Here is a 23,864-nt window from a genome sequence, read left to right on the forward strand (position 1 = left end):
CGGCCCGTTGCCCATGTCTAATGTGGAGTACGTCGTCTTGTCCGATTTGTCTACATAATCACCGCCTTCCAACACGTATTTAATATCTGCAGGTCGGCTTTTTTATTTAAAAATTTTATATGATGAAAATATCTGTCTTTTGAAAAAAAAATTATAGCATCCTGTAGCGTATTATAGCTCAGGATGTCATAATATGGAAGGGATATTTTTATCCAACCACTTTCCAATACGCATTTAGTGCATGCAGATTTACTTTTTCGTTTAAAAATTTTGAATGACGAAAATATCCATATTCTTTAAAAAAATTATGACATTCTGTGTATATTATAACATCCTGTGGATAAAAATTATGATTTTCCGAACGTACGATATTATAATATGGACACAGAATGTCATAATTTTACAAAAAAATAGTGATATTTTCGTCGTATAAAATTTTTAAACGAAAAAATTGATCTACAGATATTAAATATGTATTAAAAAATAATGACTATATGAATTAATTAGGCAAGATGATATATTCTATGTTGGATTTTCTATACCGCCTACGGTGCACAAATAATTTGCCCACAACATCCAATATCAAGTTTGGAGGGCATTCTCGTACTTCGCTTTCATTCTCGTACTTCGCTTTCACCATGGACGATGTAGAGGGCTAAGGTATTGAAACAAAAGGTATAATGGGCTGAGGGCTGGATTTGGAAAGAAGTGAACAGGAGAAATCCTTCTTAAAAATCAGGATAAATGGATGCTACTTTATTATCTGCTCTACTGACATCGGCTTTCAGACAACAGCAAATCTAGATGTAGAGTGACTTTTTTTAAGGGTGCCCTCCCCACTTGTCCTAATATTCTTTCTTTTTCCTCCTCTTCCTCACTCCATATTGTTTCATCTTCTCATCTTTCGCACCTTCACCTTTTTCAAAAAAATGCAGGTTAGTAATCTCCCTCCTCTTCCATGAAAAGAAAGAAAAAGAATTATTTGAAGAGATGTACAAAGGAAAGAAAATGAGGCTAAACGAAAATCACCAAATAACTAACAATATGAAACCGCACGGTAGCAATAGCGTTTCATAACCAATAGTCTACTCCATCCTCCGACTTCGTTAAGAAATTTTATATACGATACTCCTTGGAGGGCCTACAAGGTGGTGGTTGGAACATGGAGAATAAGCGTATATCGCGAATCCATTTCCTTTCGTCTCCAAGCATTCTGTATTGGTCCAATCCCTCCGGTTGGATCGCTATTAGATGATGTAGAGGTTCCCAATTTGATTCAGCTGCCGCAAGGCTAAGGCTCCCTTTCTGTCCAATCCTCTTGCGCACTATTTTGTATCAAATTCTCTTATTGGCTGGAGAGTGGCATCCTGATCTCTCAACCCCCGCACAATAAGACGTCTGTGCTTATTTAATAGGCTAACGATAATAGCTGAATGTCCAGGGCTCCAGATTTTGTCATATTCCACCAGATGGTAACACATAGGAGGTAGGAAGACACAGGAGATTTTATTCACCTAATAACCTTCAATTTTCCCAGCATAATTTTTTTGAGCTATGTTATTGTTATTTAGTCTACATTTTTGGTACATATAATACACGAATTCCTGTACAAACCAAAAAGTGAACAGTTAAACAATGTAATGGAAATCTGAAATCTGGCACCAAGGCAGTGTTTATATAGCTCGCGCAGCTAAGTTGACCTATGATTTTACAGCAAAGGCCTCGAAAGTATTGCTCTGGCTTGAACCAAATAATTGCCGCTTGTTGCATTAGATTCTTATGTTGTAGCATTGTTTGGGGTCGCAATCTGTCCAGATACCACCACACCTGCTGATGCTGAAGAACCGTGACCAATTGGATGATCAAATTTACAAGAAGGTCCATACTTGCACACTCCGAAACGATTATAATGTGTGCACACTGGTTGATCCTATGACATAGGAACAAATAAAGTAAATATGAATGGCGCATAATGAAGCATTCAAGGCCATAGCATACACGTAGTTTAAAAGCATAGGACCATGTGCTTGATACTATGGCAAAAACCTTTATACTATTTGAAAGGCATAAATCTAAGCAAGAGCAGACTGCATGAGACTAAGACGTTATGCTTGTTTCTAACAGCTACTGCATGCTCAAGAAAAATGTGGCACGTCCCTTCTAGCGTATGCATTGAGTGAGACATAGTGACATCCGTGCATCAGTAAGGATACCATGAACGAGAGTGTTTATCAACAATAAAGATCAAATGTTGATCAGAAATGATGGAAAAGTAACTCACTGGTTTCAAAGGCAGGCCGACGGGGCTAAGAACGCCTACCGGCACAGTTTGAGGACGAGTCTTCGGATGGTGAAATTTACATGCTGTTTTAAATTTACAAACCCCATGTTTCATGAAATACTGGCATTCTGGCTGGCCAGGTCTCTCAGGATATTCATCAACGGGCACTTGCTGACTTACAGGAATATCTCCCTTATTTGTTTTATGATTTATGGTTGAAGCTGAGTTCCGAGCATGAATATCTGGTGGAAACAATGGACTTACTGGAGCCTAAAACATTCCAAATGAAAGTCAAATAAAGAATATAGCACCATGATACACCCATGTTTAAACCTATGCTGAGAAAAACAAAGATGAAAATGAAGCACTCAAATTATAATTTTTTGAGCAATTACTTATTCCCTTCAATTCTGAGTTGTCCCTAGTGAAAAATTAGACAGCTCAGAGGAAAATTGTAAATTCAGTTCTAGTATCATGACATCAATAATGGGTTGCATCGATTTGCCTCTAGATAACCACCTGCTTTGAAATTGATAAATGCCCTTGCATTTTTGAAAGAAGCTTCGTTACCCTCACTGACAGCCACACAAACATCCCATATATAGGACTGAAGAGAGAGGTAATTTGAAAGAAAAAGAAAAAGATCTTAATAACCCAATATATAACCAAGGAAAAAACAGAAGAAAGATGCACCACTAATTCTAGTGCCCTGTGCAAAAGCATGGATCTGCAACTCACTTCACAAAGGGCCATTAAGTCAGAAGTGGAACTATGAAATGTGTCTCATAGAGTCATTCTTGTTTACTTCTTTAGGCTGTCTTTAGTTCAAGAACAAAAGAAGTGAAGAACAGTTATTTCAACTGGAATTCTGCAAGTTGTTTGGCTGATTTATTTCATGAAATAATCGAATTGCTGTTTGGTTAGAATGATTGAATAAGAAAGGGTACATATTCCTTGAATAAGAAAGGTACATATTCCATAACATGTTTACCTATGATGTCCCTAACCTAAGTTTCTTCCACCCCTTCAACATGTTATTTGCAGATAATTAGCAGTAACAATGCACATACAGAAGGACAAAGAATGAAAGTAAGCACCAGAGGTTTAATAGATCATCTTGATCTGATTATAGATTAGTAACAGATTTTAATTCTTGGTCTCATTTAATATTCATGTAAACATAGAACTGATGACTACAATTAGAAGGATCATGATTTGATGCCCACAAGAAACCAAAGAAGTCACAAACCGAAAAATATTCTCATGAACAAAAAAAAAGTAGCTTGTGCAATAAAATAACCATCCTTGCCTCGAACAAAGAATCCAAATTGTGCCACTATCCGGGAGGGTGAACAACAACAAAGAATCCAAATGAGACACAGAGAAGGAACTAGATGGAGCGCTTCCAACCATAGTCAAGAAAGATCCACTCCAAAACACAACTGAATATGAACATATCCACAGCAAATAACAATGACACTCTATAACAAGTGGGGCAAAACCCTATCCAAGATGGAGCAGCCAGAGGTGCCAGGGAGCAGATAGAGGCGGTGAGATTAGGCAGAGTCAGAGCAAGGGTAATTTTGCCGTAGTTAAGGAAGGGGCAGTTAAAAAACATGGGAGAAAGACAGGAACAACAGCAACTCCATGCAGGCTTTATTTCAGCCTCATGCTTCTGAACTGAATGAAACCCTAATATGGTGTATGAACAAGAAAAACAATGACCAACAGGAAGAAAGTTGTCGTAAATAGTATTTCCTTGAGGTATATGCAGTGTTGTAAAAGCCAGTTGTGGTATGCAGGTGGTTGAGAGATCAGATATCGCTTAACCAGATATCCGGGAAGGTTGTACAAAATAATGTATATATGTACATATGTACATACGTACATACACACATATATGCGCATGTATTATAAAATTGTTCCATTTACTTTAGGAGTTGTCACAGTGTAACAAAACTTGATGAGCGGTAAAATATAAAAGTTTCCTGCAAAATGCAGAAAAATATAAACTGATCATTTTTTTTTTAAAAAAGTTAAAGAACAACAAGTTGATACAACAAGCAACTTTACTGAATAATCAATAACCAATGCAAATTTGGAAATGAAAAGAGTGTTTGAGAATTAACAAAACTGGAATGTCTACAAGAAGGAACCCTAACAAAAATATTAACCAACTATTGTACTTCCTAGAATTATATCATCAGTCGCTAATCCCCCAACAGAAAAGTCTTTTACCTTTATATGAGAGATTAAAATAGAACATAAAAGGTATGAGAATGGAAACCATATATATCTAAGGGATTCCTATGAGTAGGAACACTGAAAGAAAAAGAATACAAATTGCAGGAGTCCTGAGAGTTGGACTCCTTAAAAATCTAAATCATCTTTGACCACTTTGACGGAGTCTTCTGGCTCTTCTGTAGCTGCCACAAGAGTACTCCTAGACAACTTAAAGAGACCAAGAAGCTTGCAACTAAGAAAAATAGCATAAACAATTCCTGCTTCCTTTTCTTCTTCTGTTTTTAATTTTACTTTCACAGAAGCTGTATTTGCTGCTACTCCATTACTTCCTCAAGAGCCTAGTTTGATGCCATGCAATTATAATTCCATTGATAGAAGGGGAAGGACAACACTCACTGTTTCTTGTGTAGAAATATCATCATGGAAGTTGAGTTCTTCTTGATTGTCATGCATCACTTCCATTGAAATCCTTGAACAATTACATTATCATATTTTCTCCTATTGAAACCTCTGCATTGATAAATTTTCCAATCCATTTCATAAGCAAGAAAAAATCCATCATAGTCAACCTCCCTAACATATTGCCCGATTAGTTTTCAAAAACTGCTGTCAAGGTCATCATCTTTCTTTTCCCACCTGGTTTCAGATTAACTGAGTGATAAACACACCAAAACAATTTGCAAAAACTTTACTAAAATTAATCTGCATCATGAAATTATATCAAGCCACAGAAAAAAAAAAGAAGTCCAATTTTCGCAATTTCAGAGACAGGTTAGAATATTAAGCATGCACTCTCATAATGGTCTCTTATTTATGCCAAGAAATCAATTTTGTATGCTCTTTGTACGATGTAAAATTGCAAACTATACATGGAACACACATATACCGATAAAGCCCAAAATGCATTGGTTGAAACTTGAAAGAATCAACATTTTGTTTCTCAAACTCGCACTATGTGAAATTTCTTGAAAACTTGGAGCCATACAAAAATGTTAAAATTAACACATGATGTTTCATAATCAACATTACATTATTTTCTCTCCATTATTTTAATATTATGGATAAAGAGGCTTGAGCTCTTCCAGGAGTTTCATACAGCATCTTTTCTAAACAATGTTAACATTCCTAGAAGTCAAAGTATCATTCTATCTTCTCAAAGATCATGATTCAAAGGAAAATGGTAAAAATTATTTAAAGAAAGATAGTTCTTGGGAAATGCAAAGTGATTAATCACCTGATACCCATTCCATTCTGGATTTGAATGGAAACCTTGAGGAGGTAAAATCATCCCAGGAACATAAGAGGGTGATGCATTAAGAAAAGAAATCGGCTCATTTGACATTCTCTGCACAGGCCAGGTCATCGGCACTTGTGGTGCTCCTAAACCATGTTGTGGAGGTTCACTATTTCGATGTCCTGATCGAGGATCTTGTCCACCCACAGCAGTAGGATCAGGATGATGATACTTACAGTTTGTCGCAAATTTGCAACTGCCAGTACGCATGTAATAAGGGCACTCACGTTCTCCCTGCAATTGTGGGCTAGCATTAGTTGGTGGTGCTGAAATATTAACTTCAGAAGGTGTTGGAAAAGTGAAGAATGCCAAGACTTATGGCCAAACATCAGCTTCAATATACCTTGCCATGAAGTCCTGATACTTGCAAGCATTCATATCTATGAAAAAACCTAGCAGACTTACTGGTCGAATTGGAAGGCCCAAAAAGTTTAGCTGCACTGAGTTATTTTCGAGTTTTCCTGGATGATGAACATATTTACAGGCTTTTCCAAACTTGCAGCCTCCTGGCATTGAGTAATACTGCAAAATCCATTATCTGCCATCAATACAACAAGCATTCTGATATGACGCAAAAAACAATGAAATAGGTATAACAAGAAAAGCTTGTTCTTCCCGTCTAAATAATTACATATCTATTACCTCTAAAAGGAGAAATCAAAAATAATGTGGCTAATACAACATCAGAACCTCTATTTGTGCCATTAATCATTTTGAGTATTTAACTATTATGGGAAAACACACAGAACAAAAATAGGTATTTAGGAAACCCCAGTGTGTTTCTTGCTCAAATAAAACATAATGCAAAACGAAAGTGTTTTACATATAAAATAAAGACTCATCAAGAACTTTACACTCCCGAAATAGTTGGGAAAAGGCTAGATAATTATGATTATAAACAAGAACTTCACACTAAACCTAGCTATTGAGATATACAAATGAACTAATAAAGCATAGAAGTCATAAAATAGACATCTGTTGTAAATGAGATAACTTTAGTTATTTACCTACATTCACACTAATGCAGTACAATAATAAAGATATGGAATGTACATTGATTGTCTTTTGTATCTTCATTGACTTATAAGCATTAAATATTATAGTTGGCAGAGAACCTCTCAACCTTTTCACAATTAATACCTCATGGAACAAAAAAGATAAAATGCAGATCAACCTGAATGATGGAAAGGATCTGTCTCCAAAAAATTATTCAGTCAGATAATCCTTGCACAAATTTCCAAGCCACATACTTGAGCACTTCAAGGCATTTATCTTTCAATGTGCCAATTTCTTTTTGTAGTCATGTTGAGTTTTCATTTTGCTGGAGCACGCTATGTGATAAGCACTTCCTAATTTGTTTGCTATAAAAGACAAACCCAGTAAGATTAAGAAACAGGAGTTCTAATAATTCAAGAATTAACCACAAAAGTTCAAGGATTATTAGTAAAATTTGCCAAAAATCAAGATGACATTCTTTTCACTCAGGAAGATATGAGATTTGCTTAAAGATGTGAATTTTCAGAACTTCTCAAAAAATGAATGACTATGGGATAACATGTTATCTGGACATTTCTAAGTTGTGGGAGTTCAACACTTTTGGACACTCGAATATGGCAAGACACTCCACTTTGAAGTGTCTCGCTGACATCAGCAAAAAGTGCCACCACTTGGCACCTCGTTTTTGTTTTCGAGTGTCATGAAATGGATCTTAGTTTCAAGTGCTAGACACCTTATGTGATATCCAAGCCCCAACAAGGCCTAAAATTTGAATTGGGCTCGGTCCATTTGGCCGGCCCAGCCACTAGAAAGGATCCCAAAGAGCCCAATCACTATGCACGTATTTTCAATCACCTAAAAAAAAGAAAGGGAGGAAGACTCCCAATGGGAGTCTTCTTCTCTAATGAAAATCAGAGTTGAAGCCGAATTCTAGGGCTCCTCTCTATAAGAGGAGATGCCCTTCCCCTCCATGATTAACCACCGCCGAGAACCCCTCTCTCTCGCCATCTCTCTCTTTATTTTTTCCCTTTCTTGATTTTGGATGACCCTCATTGTAACCATTGGAACCACGGCCACAGCTCGCTGGAAAGAGAAAGGCCAAAAATCCTTAACTAACCCTCCCCTCCCTTTTCCTCGATCCTTGCATCCTTGATTTCAGCCGATAATTGAAGGATTTTTGGATGGAATCAAAATCTCCTATTTTCACTATTTTTTCATGGGTTTTTTTTTATTTTTCCAACGACAGTAGTTGTTGCCGGCCGCCAATCGAGAGACTCTCAGCTGCACCACTTTGACTTGCATCCCCAACGACGACTGCCATGGCCTTGAGCCTCTAGTTTCCGAGAAAGAAAGAGGAAGACCCCTGTTTCATCAAAGAAAAAAGAAAAGAAAAGAAAAGAAAGAAAGAAAAAAAAAAGAAAGAGAGGGAGTTTCTCTCTTCTAGTTCTTCCTCTTATCTCTCTCATCTCTCTTCTTCTACTTTCTCTCTCTAGAAAATTCCACTCTCTCTAAAATTATTTCTGTCTATAAGGTTTTTCCCTCTAGGATTGATCCAATAAAGGGCACTTTCTTTCAATGAGTTTGATTGACCTCGGTGAAGAGGTCCTGATCCATGGTCATCGGATAGCATGCTAGCACTGATCTTGATTAGACCTGATACCACTAGATTTGATCACTACGATTTCTATTGGGCCATTTATACACTAGTTCAATCACGATTTGATTAAATGATCTTAATTGGACCGATTGGGACATCGATCGCAACTAATTGGCTCTTGTCATATACCAATAGATTTGATCGTCTTTGATCTCTATGAAATCAATTGCATCTTAAACCGATCTTGATTAAATAAAATTATTTGATCGAATTGATATCTAATCGTCGGGCACCATGCCAAGCTCCACCTTGACTCTTGTTAGACATTATAGATTTGATCATCTTCGATCTCTATTGAACCATTTTTATCTTAGTCTAATCTTGATCGAATAAAGTTAACACAATTGGACCGACCCAGAATGTTGGATGCGACAACCGTTTATCATGTCTTTCTTAATTATCCATATCCTTTTTTATTATTAGACTCGACTGTATATAGGACAGTAATCTCGACATGAAGATGTCCAAAGTAGGATATTGCGATATGATTTATGAATTGAAGATTTTGAAAAAGAACCTTTTGAAATTATTTGGATTTGTTAACGTGTAAGATAAGTAATGATGTATTTTTTCTAGATTTATCGATAAATTATAAAATATTTTCTGTATTGGACTATTCATGATCTATGAATCTGATACACATATTTTGAATTACCAAGTATATCCTTTTTCCGAAATATTAAGTGACATGAATCATACTGATTGATTTTGATGTTGCATGACTTTATAAATTATTCAATTTAGAATATGAAATATGTTTTTGAGGAAAGTGTATTGATCTGAAATGAATTTTAACTAGCAACCGGACTATGTATCGAATCCCGCCGGTGGGGGTTAAACGCCGATACTTTGATATCCTGTTAGTGAGACGATTAAATACCAATATTTTGATAGCCTATACCAATGGGGGTTGTATACTGGTATTTTGATATCCTGTAAGTGGAATAGTTAAATGCTGGTAATTTGATACCCTGCCTATGGTGGTTATATGCTAGTACTTTAATTTAGTTCGTAGCTGTCGAAATGAACGTGATGTTTTGAAAAAAATCAATTTATGAACAAAAATGAATTTGCCTAGATCATATTTTGATTAGTAATGTATATTTTAATTTGATGCATATGCATGCTCATTTTTCAGTATATTATTATTACTTGATTTATCTAGATAAAGTATAATTGTTTATTGGGTTGTTTAACTCATTACTCTATATATTATTTTTTTTATAGATTCAGACTAGCTTGACTCGAAAATTCATTATAGAACAGAACTAGAGGTAGACTTTGATATTTTTATTTTAGATTAGAATTTATTGAAATTTGATGCAAAACCTTAGAATATTATTTTGTAAGACTTTTGATTCGGTTATTTGAACTAAAGTTGAACGTTAATTTTTTGAATTTTGTTCTGATGTTGCTTTATGATATCGTGATGAGATGTCTTGCATGCTTGTGGAGAGAGTTCTCCATTAGTATGCGGCTGTTACCGCGACCTCTTGACTCGCAATCTTGGGTCGAGGGAGTGACACCCTTAAGCATCATTATGTTGTTAACATAAAATAACTACAATTATATGGACACTTCAAGTAAAGGTCATTATGCGGACAAGCATCAAAAGTGTCATTATGTAGATCTCTAGAGGCTACTGTGTCCAATACTTGAGAGCACTTAGATACTTGGCACCCATGTCAAGCACCTATGCAGTGCTAATATTGAGATTAGGTCAGAGAACACGTCTAGTTAATCGAGCAGGCTAACCTATGGGGGAGAAATACCATAAACATATTTGAAAATTTTGTTAGAAGTCCATGTATTTCTCTAAGAACAATAGAATATTGGGAATGTGAGGGTGGGTCTGAATTTGTTAGCATTTGCATGACTGAAAAACAAAAATCAGTGCCCAGGTGATGACATCGGTAAAATCACAAGTGGTAAAATTCTAGTACAGGTTCAAAACTATAAATCACAAAGGATTAGACATTAAGAGATGATAGCAACTCCTACTTGACTCAAATCAGGAGAAAGAAATTATACAAGGACATGAGAAATGCTTCACACAAGAACCTATGAAACAAACCAAAATGAAATAATTTGACACCATACAACTTAAAGTGGTTGAACTTGGTAGGGTAAAAATGAAAATTAATCACTGCTGGTAGATCCTTTGATTAATGTCTTTTGGAATAACATGCAAAAAGATATTGAGGATAAAAATCTAAGAGAAAAAAATAGCATCTATCTTGTGCCTATGAGATTCATCCAAAAACAGTTAAACCTGGTAGAAGAATATTTTTAATGTCATTAGAAACCATTGATGAGAGAATTTTTGAAAGGCAAGTAGGGAGAAAAAACTAGGAGATGACAGAGGACCTATGCTAGCTTTTAGGTCACAGTCCCTTGCTATATGGACTCATTTTAAGTTGTCGCATTACTTGAATATTTCCATGAGAAGCAAATTACAATCAGCAATCTTGCATATTTTACCATGACTAGATCGACACATCCATTTCCCAGATCAGAAAATTTGTGAAACAAGTTAAAGCTGGAAAAAGCCAGCAAACAAACTAAACTATGAAAACAGGAAGAAAACATCCTTGCATACAAGGTTTCCGGAACCGGTACGGAGGCCTGTACCAGTTCTTGAACAGTACCATACCGTACTGTACTGGACCATACCAATAATAAAAAATTCAAAAAAATCCCATCCAACAGCTAAAAAAAAAAAAAAAAGAAAGAAAGAAAACCAAGCCAAACCGGACCACACCGCACCATACCGGACCAAACCACCCAGCATCGAACAGTTCGGGATGATACCTTACTGAACCGATCAGTTCGATCCAGTTTAGGCCATTTTCCAAAAAACCGGCCTGAACCAAACCGATTCCCCACCGGTACAGTACGGTATGGTACGTATCGCTCAGTTCGGGCCGATATGAAATTTACATGGTACCAAAATTCACCCTCAGTAAAGTTTCTCTAACATGACCATAGACCAAATCAACTTGAAACAAAAGGTATACTTTTTATGTGTAAAAGGTTATTTGTTTGGCTAACATGATTTGCAGAAAGATTGATAAATTACAAGCATTTCAAGGAATACACTCCTATGAGAGCACACATAAAATAGCTGAATTCTGAAATTCAAAGCATGAGATAGATGAAAAGGTCATAAATCAAGAGTTAAGAATAACTGAAATAGAGTAGACAACCCATGACACCATACTGGTCCATACCAGTGCTTACCAGGCATATCATAGCCGAAATTGTATGAGGCATAAGAGGCAGACTGCATATCAGTATGCCAAACTAAACCCCATAGTGAGCATACTGACACTGTACCTAGATGGTACTAGCATGCATTCAGTACTGAGATTGAGAACCTTGATACAACCTACCATTTTAGCTAGAAACTTCGACTATAACAAAACTGTTTTCTCTCTTAACAGACAAAAAAAAGGATGTAAGATCTCCTTAAAACTTCTTTAGAGTGTACAATCATAAAAAAGGATATATTCATTGTTAGTGCAAATAGTCGCATTAGTATATTAGATCTCGGCATGTGCTATGAATGAAAGTGGAAACACACCATTTGGAACCTGAAGGATGCAAGATGCATGGAATTTAATGGTAGAAAAGATGTTCTATGGACAGCTTGGGTTCCATCAATACCGATAAAACCAAGTCCAGTTACTATGCTGTACTTCACCCATTTTGTTAGGAGCTGCTCTATCAAACTTGTCAATGATGAGATATCTTTTTTAATGAGCAAATATAGTTCCACAAATCTGTGTTAAGCATACATTGTTGATTAGTAACATTTTGAGAGTTTAGGAACGCAGTAGGCTTATATTTTTATTGAGACGCTTTTTGTTTCAAGCACCATCACATGTGAGGACCTACTTTTAAAGTCCTTGACCTGGCAGAGAGACAGGACTTAAAGAATTTGAAGATTTTGGAGGGTAGCTTAGTCATGCAAAACAGGATCGTAAGTGGGGGAAGCATAAGGAATTATGCTAGATTTCAGTGCACTGTAAAAAATCGAATTCTGAGATGTAGAAGATCTATGGCAACATATTCAATAACATTGACAAGAAAATACTGAATGAGAAAAACAATTACGATAATTATGATAATGAAGAACTGTTAACAAAGCAAAATGCTGACCTTGCATTCCATTTGCCCAGCCCTTTCAGAAAGTGTTTCTTTTCCCTTTTCTTCAGTAGCCTTTCAAAGTAAATTCAGAAAGAAATTTAGGAACAGTACAAAAGTGCATCAAAGCACAAGTCAACAACACAAAGGACAAAATGCATGATAAAATTTTCTTTCTAGACAACCCTACTAAAGTACATCAAATGAGAATTTTTATTTATTTTTTCCTCTTTAAAAAGAAAGCATTTTCCCTTTTGTGGCCAGACTTAAACCTCTTTTACTAATAAGGCCAACCCTACACTTGCCAAGTTGAGTCCACTTAGGACTCCTGCAAACAAAAGAGAGAAAACATATAAGAAAAAAAAAATTAACCTTCAAGCATGCTAGAAAAAAAAGGAGAAGAATGTGGCCATCTAGCAACTCCCTGAATTCCTGCACAACCAATTTTTGAAATACCAATTTGGTTTTAAGATTGATTTGCTGCAACTACACGACATAATTATGAAATAATCCTTCAGGTGACCACATGGGCCTGCACGTCCCTCCAAGTCCTGAATACAAGACTAAAAGGAAGAATTTTCACCAGCAATGACACCCATGGATAGCCTAAACAGCCAATTGGAGGCCTATTTTCTTCTCAATATAATGATACAGATGAATCACAATATCCTAAGCAGACTTTATAGTGTTGTTTCCCATGCATTTTCCCTTATCTTGGATGAGCAGATCCTAGGTCTAAGTCGCATCTGATAAGAATGTTCAGATGGATGTGCGGTAAAACTAAAAAGGGTAATGTGAGGAGCAAGTAGGCAAAGAAGGTGAAGCGTTGTGCATGAACAGAAATTGAACCAATGGAGGACTATGGAAATAAGGTAGATTGCAAAAATTCAAATGAGGTCTTCCGAAGGATCTCCTCACCTTTTGCTCAACTGTAATTGCTAATAAAATGTGGGCAATAAATGGGTTCTAAATGCACCAATTAACTGTTTAGGTAATTTGTCACGGTAACTAGAGAGGTCTTTCTTCCTCTTGCTCACCAGCTCCACTTGTTACAAACAGAGAGGTAGCTGTACAAAACATTCAAAGCTGTGCAGCCACTCTCTTCATCCATGTTTTTTCCTTCGTTCATCCCCTTTCTTTTTCCTCTTCCGCTTTTGTCTCTTGCCCAACCTTTTAATATGATAAGAGAAACTCAGAAACCTAATCTTGGGCCAAGCAACTCTAGGTCAAGCAGTCTGATGATGCTGGCACATCTCAGGTCTCAGTGGAGCCAATACCCGTTAAATACACCCAATTTCAATCTCACTCAATCAACCCACCCATTTTATTTTTATTCTTGAGAGACCACAAAAAGAAGGGAACATAAATCTCATAATTTTGTTAACTTTTTTTTAAAAAAAAAAGTAAGTAATAGTCCTGTTCTTGAATAAGATATTTGTTCTTTAATAAGCTATTGCGTCGTAGTATGCTAAAACTTACTCCTGTAATCCTTTAATAAATGCTCCAATAAGTGGACCGACAATTTAGATATAGTCAGAATCATTTATAAGCTGGAAACAAATGGGCTGCAAAACAGAGCTGACTCTAAGGCTTTGAGGATAAGATTTTGAAATCCTCAATATCAGTATAGTAGATTATAGCCAAAAAATGCTGAGCTTACATTCTGTCCGATCCACCCTTTTTGAAGGAGATCCTTCTCTCTTCTCAATAATCGTAACAAGAAGTACAAGAGTCAAAATCATGAATGCAGAATTACTTTTAACTCAGAAGTGATCAAGCATCAATTCAAGAATTGACAAATTCCTTTCAGGAAAGGGAAGGTAAGGGAAGTATGATCATGCTAATAAAGGTGCTGGTTCATACTGAACAGAGAAAGGGGGGAAACGAAGAGGTTCGAAAACAATAATGGTAACCTTGGAATCTTTTTCCTCCCCCCTTTCTGAAAGAGTTCCATTTTGCATTTCATCAACAGCCTGAAAAGGCAAAAAACAAAAATTCAAGAGAAATAATGATTTATCCAGTCGGATTTTATAACATTAACATCAATGAGAAAATATGATTAAAAACCCCAGGACCATTTTGAATGCTAATGTGTTCAGATGCTTGAGAAAACAATAGACCAAAGTGAATCAATTTCAATGGCACTGATTATTGAATTAAGAAATCAAAACCGACAACAGAGGTAAACCGAAGCAATAATAAACAGCCAACAATGGAAAACGCTCACCTCACATTCCATCTGCCCCACCATATCTGAGGAAGCTTTCTCTTCCTTCTTATCAACCTTCATAAAAATTCCAAAATCAACAATACAATAACTACAGAATACAATTTCAATTAGAAGTCTATAAAAGCAACTTGAAAACAAATATGTAATTATAGCATCCTCTTAGGATGAAAGAGAACCATGTTTATGAATGCATGTATCCATGTATGCTGGCGCGCAAAGCCCAAAGAAATTCCTCCTTGGCATAAAAGTATCATCAAAATTAATTATAACAAAAAGAACAGTCCAAGAAGGAAAATGCTGACCTTGCTTTCTGTCTGTCCCACCTTTGGAATAGGTTCCTTTTGCTCTTCTTTAACAGCCTTTGAAATGAAATTAAAATAGAAAAATAAAAATCAATCCCAGCAATATTGCTTTAATTCAGGACTTCATATCATCATTGGTTCTCATTCCAAAGGAAATTATGACCATGTTACTATGTTTATTAGTCAATATAAAAGATCAGTATAATTGTGAATCATGCATGATGCAAAGCACTTTACATCAAGACAACATAAACTAACACTATCCAATAATCCATTTTTATTATGTTTACAGAATAGCAGAATCTAGTAAGCTCTTCACTAGCGTACACATCATGGTGAGTAATGGTAATTGTTCAAAACACTGCAAGAATTAGACACATGCTCAATTGTCTAACCGATCGCATATTGTAGGCCTTAGCATCTCCCTATTCTAGGCTAGTCTGTGCTTTATGTTTCTGGTAAATCTCAACAACTTAATGAAAACTGACTGAGATTGATTGCTTACATGGATTGCAAAATTCACCAAATCATAACATCTATGACTGTCCATAACGAGTAAAAGAATAATAGATCAAAGATTTGATATGCACGTGGCAATATGCTTGACAGACACTAGCCAGCACAAGTACTACCCCAACAATTTCGTTTTTCAAAATGAAGAACAAAAAAGGTCTTGATACCCTTTTAAATTAAGGATTTTTAAAGAAGGATTACTTGGTACCATGCTGATCCTTGCTGGGTGCCAATAATGGCCCAACATAGGCCAGACTTGAAACCTTCTAAAAGCTTATTGATCATAATAAATAAACAATAACAAACTACTGTTTCAGAAAATAGCCATCAGAGACTCCTATCAAAAGGAAAGTACAGATTGACAAGTGTCAAAAAAAAAAAAAAAACAAGGGTGGTTAAAAAAAAAAAAGCAATTAGCCTGTCCACACTCCGAAGAGCCACATATTTAGTTGATAACAAAAGCATTATATAAGCTCCAGAAGGACATGGTTCAATTGGCCATCTTACTGAATAAAAATCATGATCCAAACTGGTAGCTCCACTAGATAAGCACAAAAAATAAGACTTTAACTTTGTTCCTCATAGAATCCATACTGATTACTCTGCCAGGAAAAATATTCTAAATAGCTCCAGACCAAACACCTAAGCAAGTAGCAGCGATACAGTAAAAATGGCACAAGAAGTGGCATTTAGTGGCAACCAACCAAGTTGTTTTGCCACCACAATTAGCATAATCTACTAGCAGCTTTTTCTTCCCAAAATTAATAATATTGATTATGCCTAGGCCAGCCAGTACATCCACAAGTTGATGGAGAAGGTGATAGATATGGTGAGGGAAATATATGTCATGCAAGTGATCACTAATGATAGGTCAGCATACAGAAAGACAAGCATGAAGATTATTATTCAAAGGAAACACCTCTGCTGCAGTCCATCTTAGAATTTATTGCGAAAAAAAATTCCTAAGGCAGATATTGAGGCTGGCTGTCACTTGATATGCCACCCAAACAACCAGCAAGGAGAAACTGGCCATTATGAAGCCCTTTACGTTGGCCTTAGAAAGAGTAATTCAGGGGCCAGCAAGAGACCCAAAAGAAGCAATTGCATTGCGGAGGAAGTAATACATAATAACTTTTTGCACCTTGCACTTCAATGTCATGAAACACGATTGTAGAAATAGTTTGATCAGGGAAACAACTCTAGTAATTCTGCAAGCAGCATTCAGAAGGCCAACAAAGTTGAGTTGTTATACATATTTAAAGAACCTGAGTATCAGCTGAATAAAATCATTGCACTTAGTAGTCATCAATCGTAGCAAACCTTTGAGTGGGCTTGCATGAGTACTTCTGTCATTAATTATATTGCATTTGATGGTCTTCTTGAGACGAAGGCAAGTCTACGCCAAATGTTTGTCAATGCTGAGTGGCAGGAGAGTAGATATACGATGGGCCGACACCAGCAGGTAAGAATATGCATCAAAATAGTTATTCATTATCTAGTCTTCTAGTTGGTCATGTCATACTAAAATAATTGTTGTTCGTTATCTAGTCTTCTAGTTGGTTATGTCATACTAAAATAATTGCAAATTGTGTTACCAGCTTACTAGTTGAATTTGAAGTTCTAGTATAGCATCCCTGATGTTGCAATGGATACAAACTTTTATCCTCCCTATGCAATGTGATATACAAGATAGAGCTCGATCCAGATGTCATAATATTGTGTCTTGAGGAGGTTAGTTAAATTAGGTGGGATATGTCGTCCATAATTTAAAATTTATTTAACATATTATGACATCACAAGCCATATCTCTTTTGTGCAGACAAAACTATTTAGGAAGGGCTTCCACAGCTTCGGTGAACCAAAAGCTGTGCACAACAAGGGCAATATGATGATGAATCCAAGTAAATTACATATGAACAATAGCTATCAGGTGGTTGGTTGATATTTTATAGTTACCACCATCTAATATTTAATTTTGTTCAATTCTTTTGCAACTGAGTGATGGTTTCATTTCGAGGGCTCAGTCTGACATTTTAAGCAGCTTGCTATCTACATCCTCTCACAGACAATGTCCTCCAGTGGCTGTGAGTGCAACTGGTCCTCATTCACCTTGATCCACAGTAAACAAAGGAACCCACAAGATAAGAAAGGAAAGAAGTTCTGTGTAATAGAGGTGCCAACATTCGAGAAAATTACAATAAATGGAGAGTGTGTGGCTAATTCAATTCGCTCTCATGTAGAAACACCTCAACAATCTAGTATGTGTACTACAATCTAAGGTTAAGGCTTAAGTGCATCGAGAAGGAAGTAGAGCTGAAGTATAATGATCCGCTCTATAATGATTTTGTTCAGGATGATGAGGATCTGATGATTTGTTGGTTTGAGGGCCAACAACGAGAGCCAAAACTCGACGAGCCAGGATCACCTAGATGACTAGCTAGCTAGTATTGTAGTTGGCAAGGCTAGGATGGACGCAAAGTAATGGGCAAAACATAAATATACACCATGCTCACATCCAGCAGATTAGGCAGAGGGGTCAGTGAAGGATCAGATCCTTAGATGATTCCATGATCGAGACATCCTCCCACCAATTTGATAGAGAGATGCTTGGAAGAGGCTGCCATGCTACCCAGTCCAACCAGCAGGAGGGCATGGTCGATCATCGCAGCGGAGTAAGCCAAAGCGAGATGGGATAAGAAAGAAAACAATTAAGAAAAAAAGGCAAAGGAAAAGACAAGACCTCATAGAAGAGAGTGGAGTCGCATTCAAATACCAAGGAGACCTCACACTCACGGGCACATGGGAGCAACAATGATGATGCATCTGGTGGCCAAGGAGGTCAGACCATCGCATATGGCTCATAGCCCCAGAGTGGAATTCGATTCCCTGAAGAATCCCAGTTCACCCATGCCATCCAGGATACGGACCATGGTGCCGACCGAAAGACCGTGATGATACAATAATGTAATGGAGATGGGGTCCTTGAGGTCATTATGGATATGAGACTACTGCAGATGACATAGCATATGGGTAGGATCCCACAATGTATCAAGATCAGAAGCCTATATGATATCATATGGATATGGAGTCGGCTACTTATGGATATGGTGCTTCAGACACATCATCCTCCAATGACTACCATCCTACATAGCCTAAACCATCTTTTTGGTTGGACTTTGCTGCTATCATATTCAGATGGATTGCTCCACAATCACAGTATCAAGCAGATGACTCCTCCCAGAACGACATCATCACCCATAGCACGTATAGTCGTACAAGGACTATCTGGATTTCATACCTTGTGGCGGCCCCATGAGCTTATAGAAGTGGAGGGCCATATAGTTGGAGCATTGGGTTGAGCCCCCTACATGCAAAGATGACCCCAACATCTATAAGAGACATCGGCACTCGACAAGATTTTAGATGTCGGTATCTAGGTTGTACTTACATCTAATTGATTGTATCATTGTATATTTTGTATTTCACTAATTGATTTTGGGCATTGTACATTGCTTCTCCTAGCATGCGAAACCAAGATCGCTTGAAACATCAAATCAAGCTTTTAATCCTAATAAAAACATCAACTCAAAGTTTTAATCCTAATAAAAAACATCAAATTAGGGTTTTAACCCTAGTAAAAACATAAGAGACATCAAAAAATATCAAACTAGACTTAAAATCATTCAAAAAACAAAAAAAAAAGATTATTTTCATTAAATGATAAAAACATTCAAAAACAAAAAATAAAAATAAAAATAAAAAAATTGTGTGCTGGTTAGGAACTGGCATGCTACATCGTATCGTGTCAATACAATATCGATTACTGACCCGATAGCTTACTAGTAAGGGGCATGGTACCAATTCAACGTACCTTGATTGAGAGGGATTAGTTTAAATGAGGGTTGGTTCATTCGATGAACCGGAAGAAAACACTTAAAGCTTGTTTTGTTGCATGTGAGCCTTTCCAAAACAAATAATCACAAAATGGACTCTCCATAAATAAGTTTTGTGCAAAATAGGGAGAAACAATTTCTCATAAAACTCAATTTTCAAGTTTATGATTTGTTAGTTTCGGCAAAACAGGTTCCGTGGAAATTCATTTTGAGTTTTTTGTAAGTCTATTTAGTAAAACATGTCAACCAAACAGCTCCTTAGATTGAAGTTGTTTTATATGATTTCAGCTTTTAGGTTGGGATGGAGGACCCATTTTCTATTGATCCAAATTAGATTCAGGCGATATACAAGCTAGGTTGTGGTGGTTAGGTTGAAAATGCAAAACATAGACCTGACCTGGTTTTCATATCAGGTACAGTTTTTAATCCTAACATGACCCACGGATCTTCAAATTCGAATCAAGTCGGGCCCAATCAAGCCAATTCATGGGTTAACCTAACCTATTTTCAGCTCTAAGAGACAGGCCTGATAAACCTCTAGCAGCCATGGACAGCATGCTAGCGTGTAATGATGGCCATGAGATTAAAGAGCCTCCAGACACGAGACTGCCAGAACATCTAAAGACATGAGTAGCGACAACAATGATAATAACTTTGATTATGGGCCTGGTGGTGGTGTAGGGAAGACTCAACCAATGTACGTGCAAGGCCACCTTCAATCATGCTACCATAGCTACCATGCTCCCATGAGACCATACTAGCAGGGCAAAGGGATGGGGAAGGCTATAGACAACTATCCAACCATCACTCATGGCACAACCCTCTAACTCCTGGTTGACATATGGGTGATTATCCCAGATCTCTGATGCCCAGAGTGGCAGTAGTACTCCACATACACACAAGCCCTATGGTTGGTCAACAACAAGGGCAATTGCAATCAAATTTCAGGAGATACAGTTATGCATATATATACTGTCAATATAACCATAGCTTCTTACCAGCCCACTGCAGTTGATGTCCCAACATTGCTATATGTGCTAGCATGAATTAAGATAGTCATATATATCCATTATTTGGTGTGGTACATGGAGTATATGAGGCAACATCATAGTGATGCCACCACTACATGACACTAGAGCTATACCATGACCACATCTGAATACATAATGTGAACCTTGTATTAGACTGCAATATTTACAAGCCCGCCATACACACCACATGGCATAAAGGTGAGGGTCTTCATTTTCAATTTTCCATGTCAAAAGCCATGATTAGTTGTTTAATGATATTATGAAGGTACTCTTTCTTTGTTCATTTGTCATATAATTGCAATCAAAATACTATTTAATCTTGAGTCTTGGTAATTTTTGATTCCATCCATTAGTTCAATGAGTTCCAACATGCATTTCAATTATTATTTTTCACACATACTAATATATTTTTAACTGCTATATGCAATCTTATATAACAACCAAGAGATGCAAATATTTTCAACAGACATTTTAAACCATGACTAGAATACTTAAAGGGACACCCTTACCATATGTCTTGCAAAAATATATCATTAAGACAATAAAACATAAGAAAATGCAAAAGAGTGGAGGGAATAATAGGCCATACCATGGGTGTATTATTCATCTCAAATATACTAGTCAATACCCCTAGTCAGCATGGTGCACGGAAAGGTGTGTATTGCACTAACTCTTGGACGAGACAAGATCAATACAAACGACAAAGTGTTTTGAACCTTGGTTCCAACCCAACCAGAGTTCTTGTCTTAAGCAAATTTGGATATTGATGGAGACTTTACAGAGAAATGTAACAATAATAATAAATCTCCCTATATTATATCATATAAAACCTAAAATATCAATCACTCTACAAATATAAATAGGAAATATCTTAGTTCCATTAATAACAAGTTAGGTTCGGCAAAGCTTGAATTCAACTTCAAACCAACTCAGCCAGGGTCTATCACATCTTTTCATCCCAAGCCCAACTCTGATTGTTCAAAACACTAACCTAGCCTTACCCAACAAGTATGTTGGATCAATCGCATAAGGTTGACACCCAGCCATAACAAATGCCATGCTATTATAGCTATATATACAAAACAGAGACTGGTGTCAATAGGACAAGAAACCAGGATCTGACTTCAAATATCATATGAAAATAAATGACGATATATACTATCTTTTCTCAACAGTCTGCTTACTTCTTTGAGAGGTTCCTGAGAGTTTGTCAGAATCCAGAAAGTGCTATGAGTTCATTCACAATATGATTTTATCATAGTGAAACAAATTACTCAATATGGAAATACATGCAAAGATTCTATGTCAAATTTTTAGGAAACAAAAGTAGCAGACTGAAATCACACCTGATTCGCCTCAAATGGTTTCTTGGATTTCACCTACAAAATCAAATCTCCATCATCATCAGTCATAATGTACAAAGAAAAAGACTTTCCTAAAAGAAATTTTTAGAAAAAACCTTATTCCTCTTCCTCCTGGCAGGATGATTAAACTTGCAGCTCGATCCGAATCGGCAGGTTCCATTCTTCACATAATACGTGCAGTCAGGCGCATCGAGTCTCTGTGGATACCGAAACCTCTCTTCCTTCCCCTCTTTCTCCTTCCCCGGCGAACCCGAATCCTTCTCAACAACACCACCATTCTCGTCACCAGTGATCTCTTCCTGATCTCCAGCCCCGGTATTGTCCTGATCACCAGCTTCCTCCGCCGACTTCTTCTCCAGCTTCAAGCTCGCAAACTCTCCAGTGAGGGCTTCCACAAAAGAATCGGAAGGGGAAGAAGGAGAGGACGCGGCTGTGGCCAACCCTAACCCAAGCTCCTCCGTCTTGGGGACTACTTCCGCCTCAGAAACCGCCATTCCTTCTCCACATCGAGATGGATTAAAGAAACCCTAAAAGGCGGAATGAGAGAACCGAAGGGTGGAATAAAGGGAGAAAAGGGCGAGAGAGAAAAGAACATTGACAGCGATGTGTTAAACAACATTATTTTATTAATTTTTTTACAGAGGGAAGGTTGCTTTATAAAGTTGCCATACCTGTAGAATTTGGACTTCTTTGACTTCATTGGACCTCGCATTCGGACACTGGACAACTGGATTCCCTCCTATTACGTGCCATCATCATGTTCCCCGGTCTATCTCATCGTCATAAAATCTTTTCCTTGTAGAGAGCGCACTTGCCCTTCAACTCTTTTTTGAGATATCATACCATTGGTTTTTATTATTTTCGATCAAGTAATTGTGTGGTCCTGCACCCGCTCCTCGTCTTTGCTTCTTCCTCGTTCTCAAAAGTTCTATTGTCTTCCTTTCTCAAAAAAAAAAAAAAAAAAAATCTATTATCTTTCTTTCCCAGAAAAAAAAAAATCTATTGCCTTTGTTTTCTGTACTCAAGGAATTATACCCTGCATTGTGCTCATCACATCAGATGACTGCAGAAATAATTTAAGATAAGATGAGAGGAAGGGAAATCTGAGATAAATACATGATGAATGTAATCCAGAAAGAATGAAACAAGATAATTGATATTATACACCACGATGATGATGCGGATGATGTAGGGTATAATTTCTTCTACTCTTTCCATAATGAAACCAATGATGTCCATATAGAGCTCCTAAAAAAATTTCAATTTTTCTCCTAATTCTTGTTAATACCGTAATCAATCAAAAAAAATATTAAAATAAAATATCACTTGTAGTAGGTGCTAGAAAAGTTTAAATACTTTATATTTTATTTTATTATTGAGAAACTAAATGATAGCTTGAGGATTATGCACTACTGTTTCTCGGTTCATAGAATGAATTACTTGTGAGTAATTTAGCAGCATCATGCAACTACTACAACAAAATTAGACATACATATACAAAGTGTTGGTCCTTATTTTAATTAAAATATAGGATCCGGATATTGTTGTTCATTTTTTTTTTTAATATTAAGATTTATGACAAATTCAAGCTACATTACATATTTGATTTAGTAAAAAAAGACAAGCATTGTCAACTTAATTGGATGTACTTCAAAATGAAAAAGATTATATTATATTTCTCTCGTCTCAATCATATGAATACAACCCTATATATACACTAAAGTAGAAAGGTGATTACGATAGCTATACAATTGTATTCAAACAAATATAGTAACTACATAGTTGTTTCTAATAATTACAATCAATTAAATATGGTAAGTCTAGCCCTAGAATTTCTATAGTCATGGGACCATAATAGTCATAGTATTCTGATCCTGGAATTACTATAGTCATGCAATTATAATAATCATGAT

The 23,864-nt window shown here is 36.6% G+C and overlaps 1 protein-coding gene across 4 annotated transcripts; it reads right to left on the reverse strand.

Moving 5' to 3' along the window:
* Nucleotides 1-1,487: 1,487 nt before the first annotated feature.
* Nucleotides 1,488-22,743, reverse strand: LOC105051321 (zinc finger CCCH domain-containing protein 65). Of its 4 annotated transcripts, XM_010931691.4 has the most exons (11): nt 22,623-22,743; nt 22,047-22,478; nt 21,934-21,966; nt 15,151-15,207; nt 14,846-14,902; nt 14,532-14,591; nt 12,634-12,693; nt 6,225-6,341; nt 5,760-6,053; nt 2,282-2,551; nt 1,488-1,930 (listed from the first exon to the last, which is right to left on the reverse strand). In XM_010931691.4, the coding sequence occupies exons 2-11, from the start codon at nt 22,443-22,445 to the stop codon at nt 1,778-1,780; spliced, it is 1,500 nt and encodes a 499-aa protein (XP_010929993.1). In that variant the 5' UTR covers nt 22,446-22,478; nt 22,623-22,743; the 3' UTR covers nt 1,488-1,777. The 4 variants fall into 4 exon arrangements, with proteins under 4 accessions (XP_010929993.1, XP_073099789.1, XP_010929995.1 ...); XM_073243688.1 differs by lacking the exon at nt 22,623-22,743 and having other exon boundaries at nt 22,047-22,548; XM_010931693.4 differs by lacking the exons at nt 2,282-2,551; nt 22,623-22,743 and having other exon boundaries at nt 22,047-22,553.
* Nucleotides 22,744-23,864: the final 1,121 nt, after the last annotated feature.

Source organism: Elaeis guineensis, chromosome 9 (assembly GCF_000442705.2).
Source record: "Elaeis guineensis isolate ETL-2024a chromosome 9, EG11, whole genome shotgun sequence".
NCBI lineage: Eukaryota > Viridiplantae > Streptophyta > Magnoliopsida > Arecales > Arecaceae > Elaeis > Elaeis guineensis.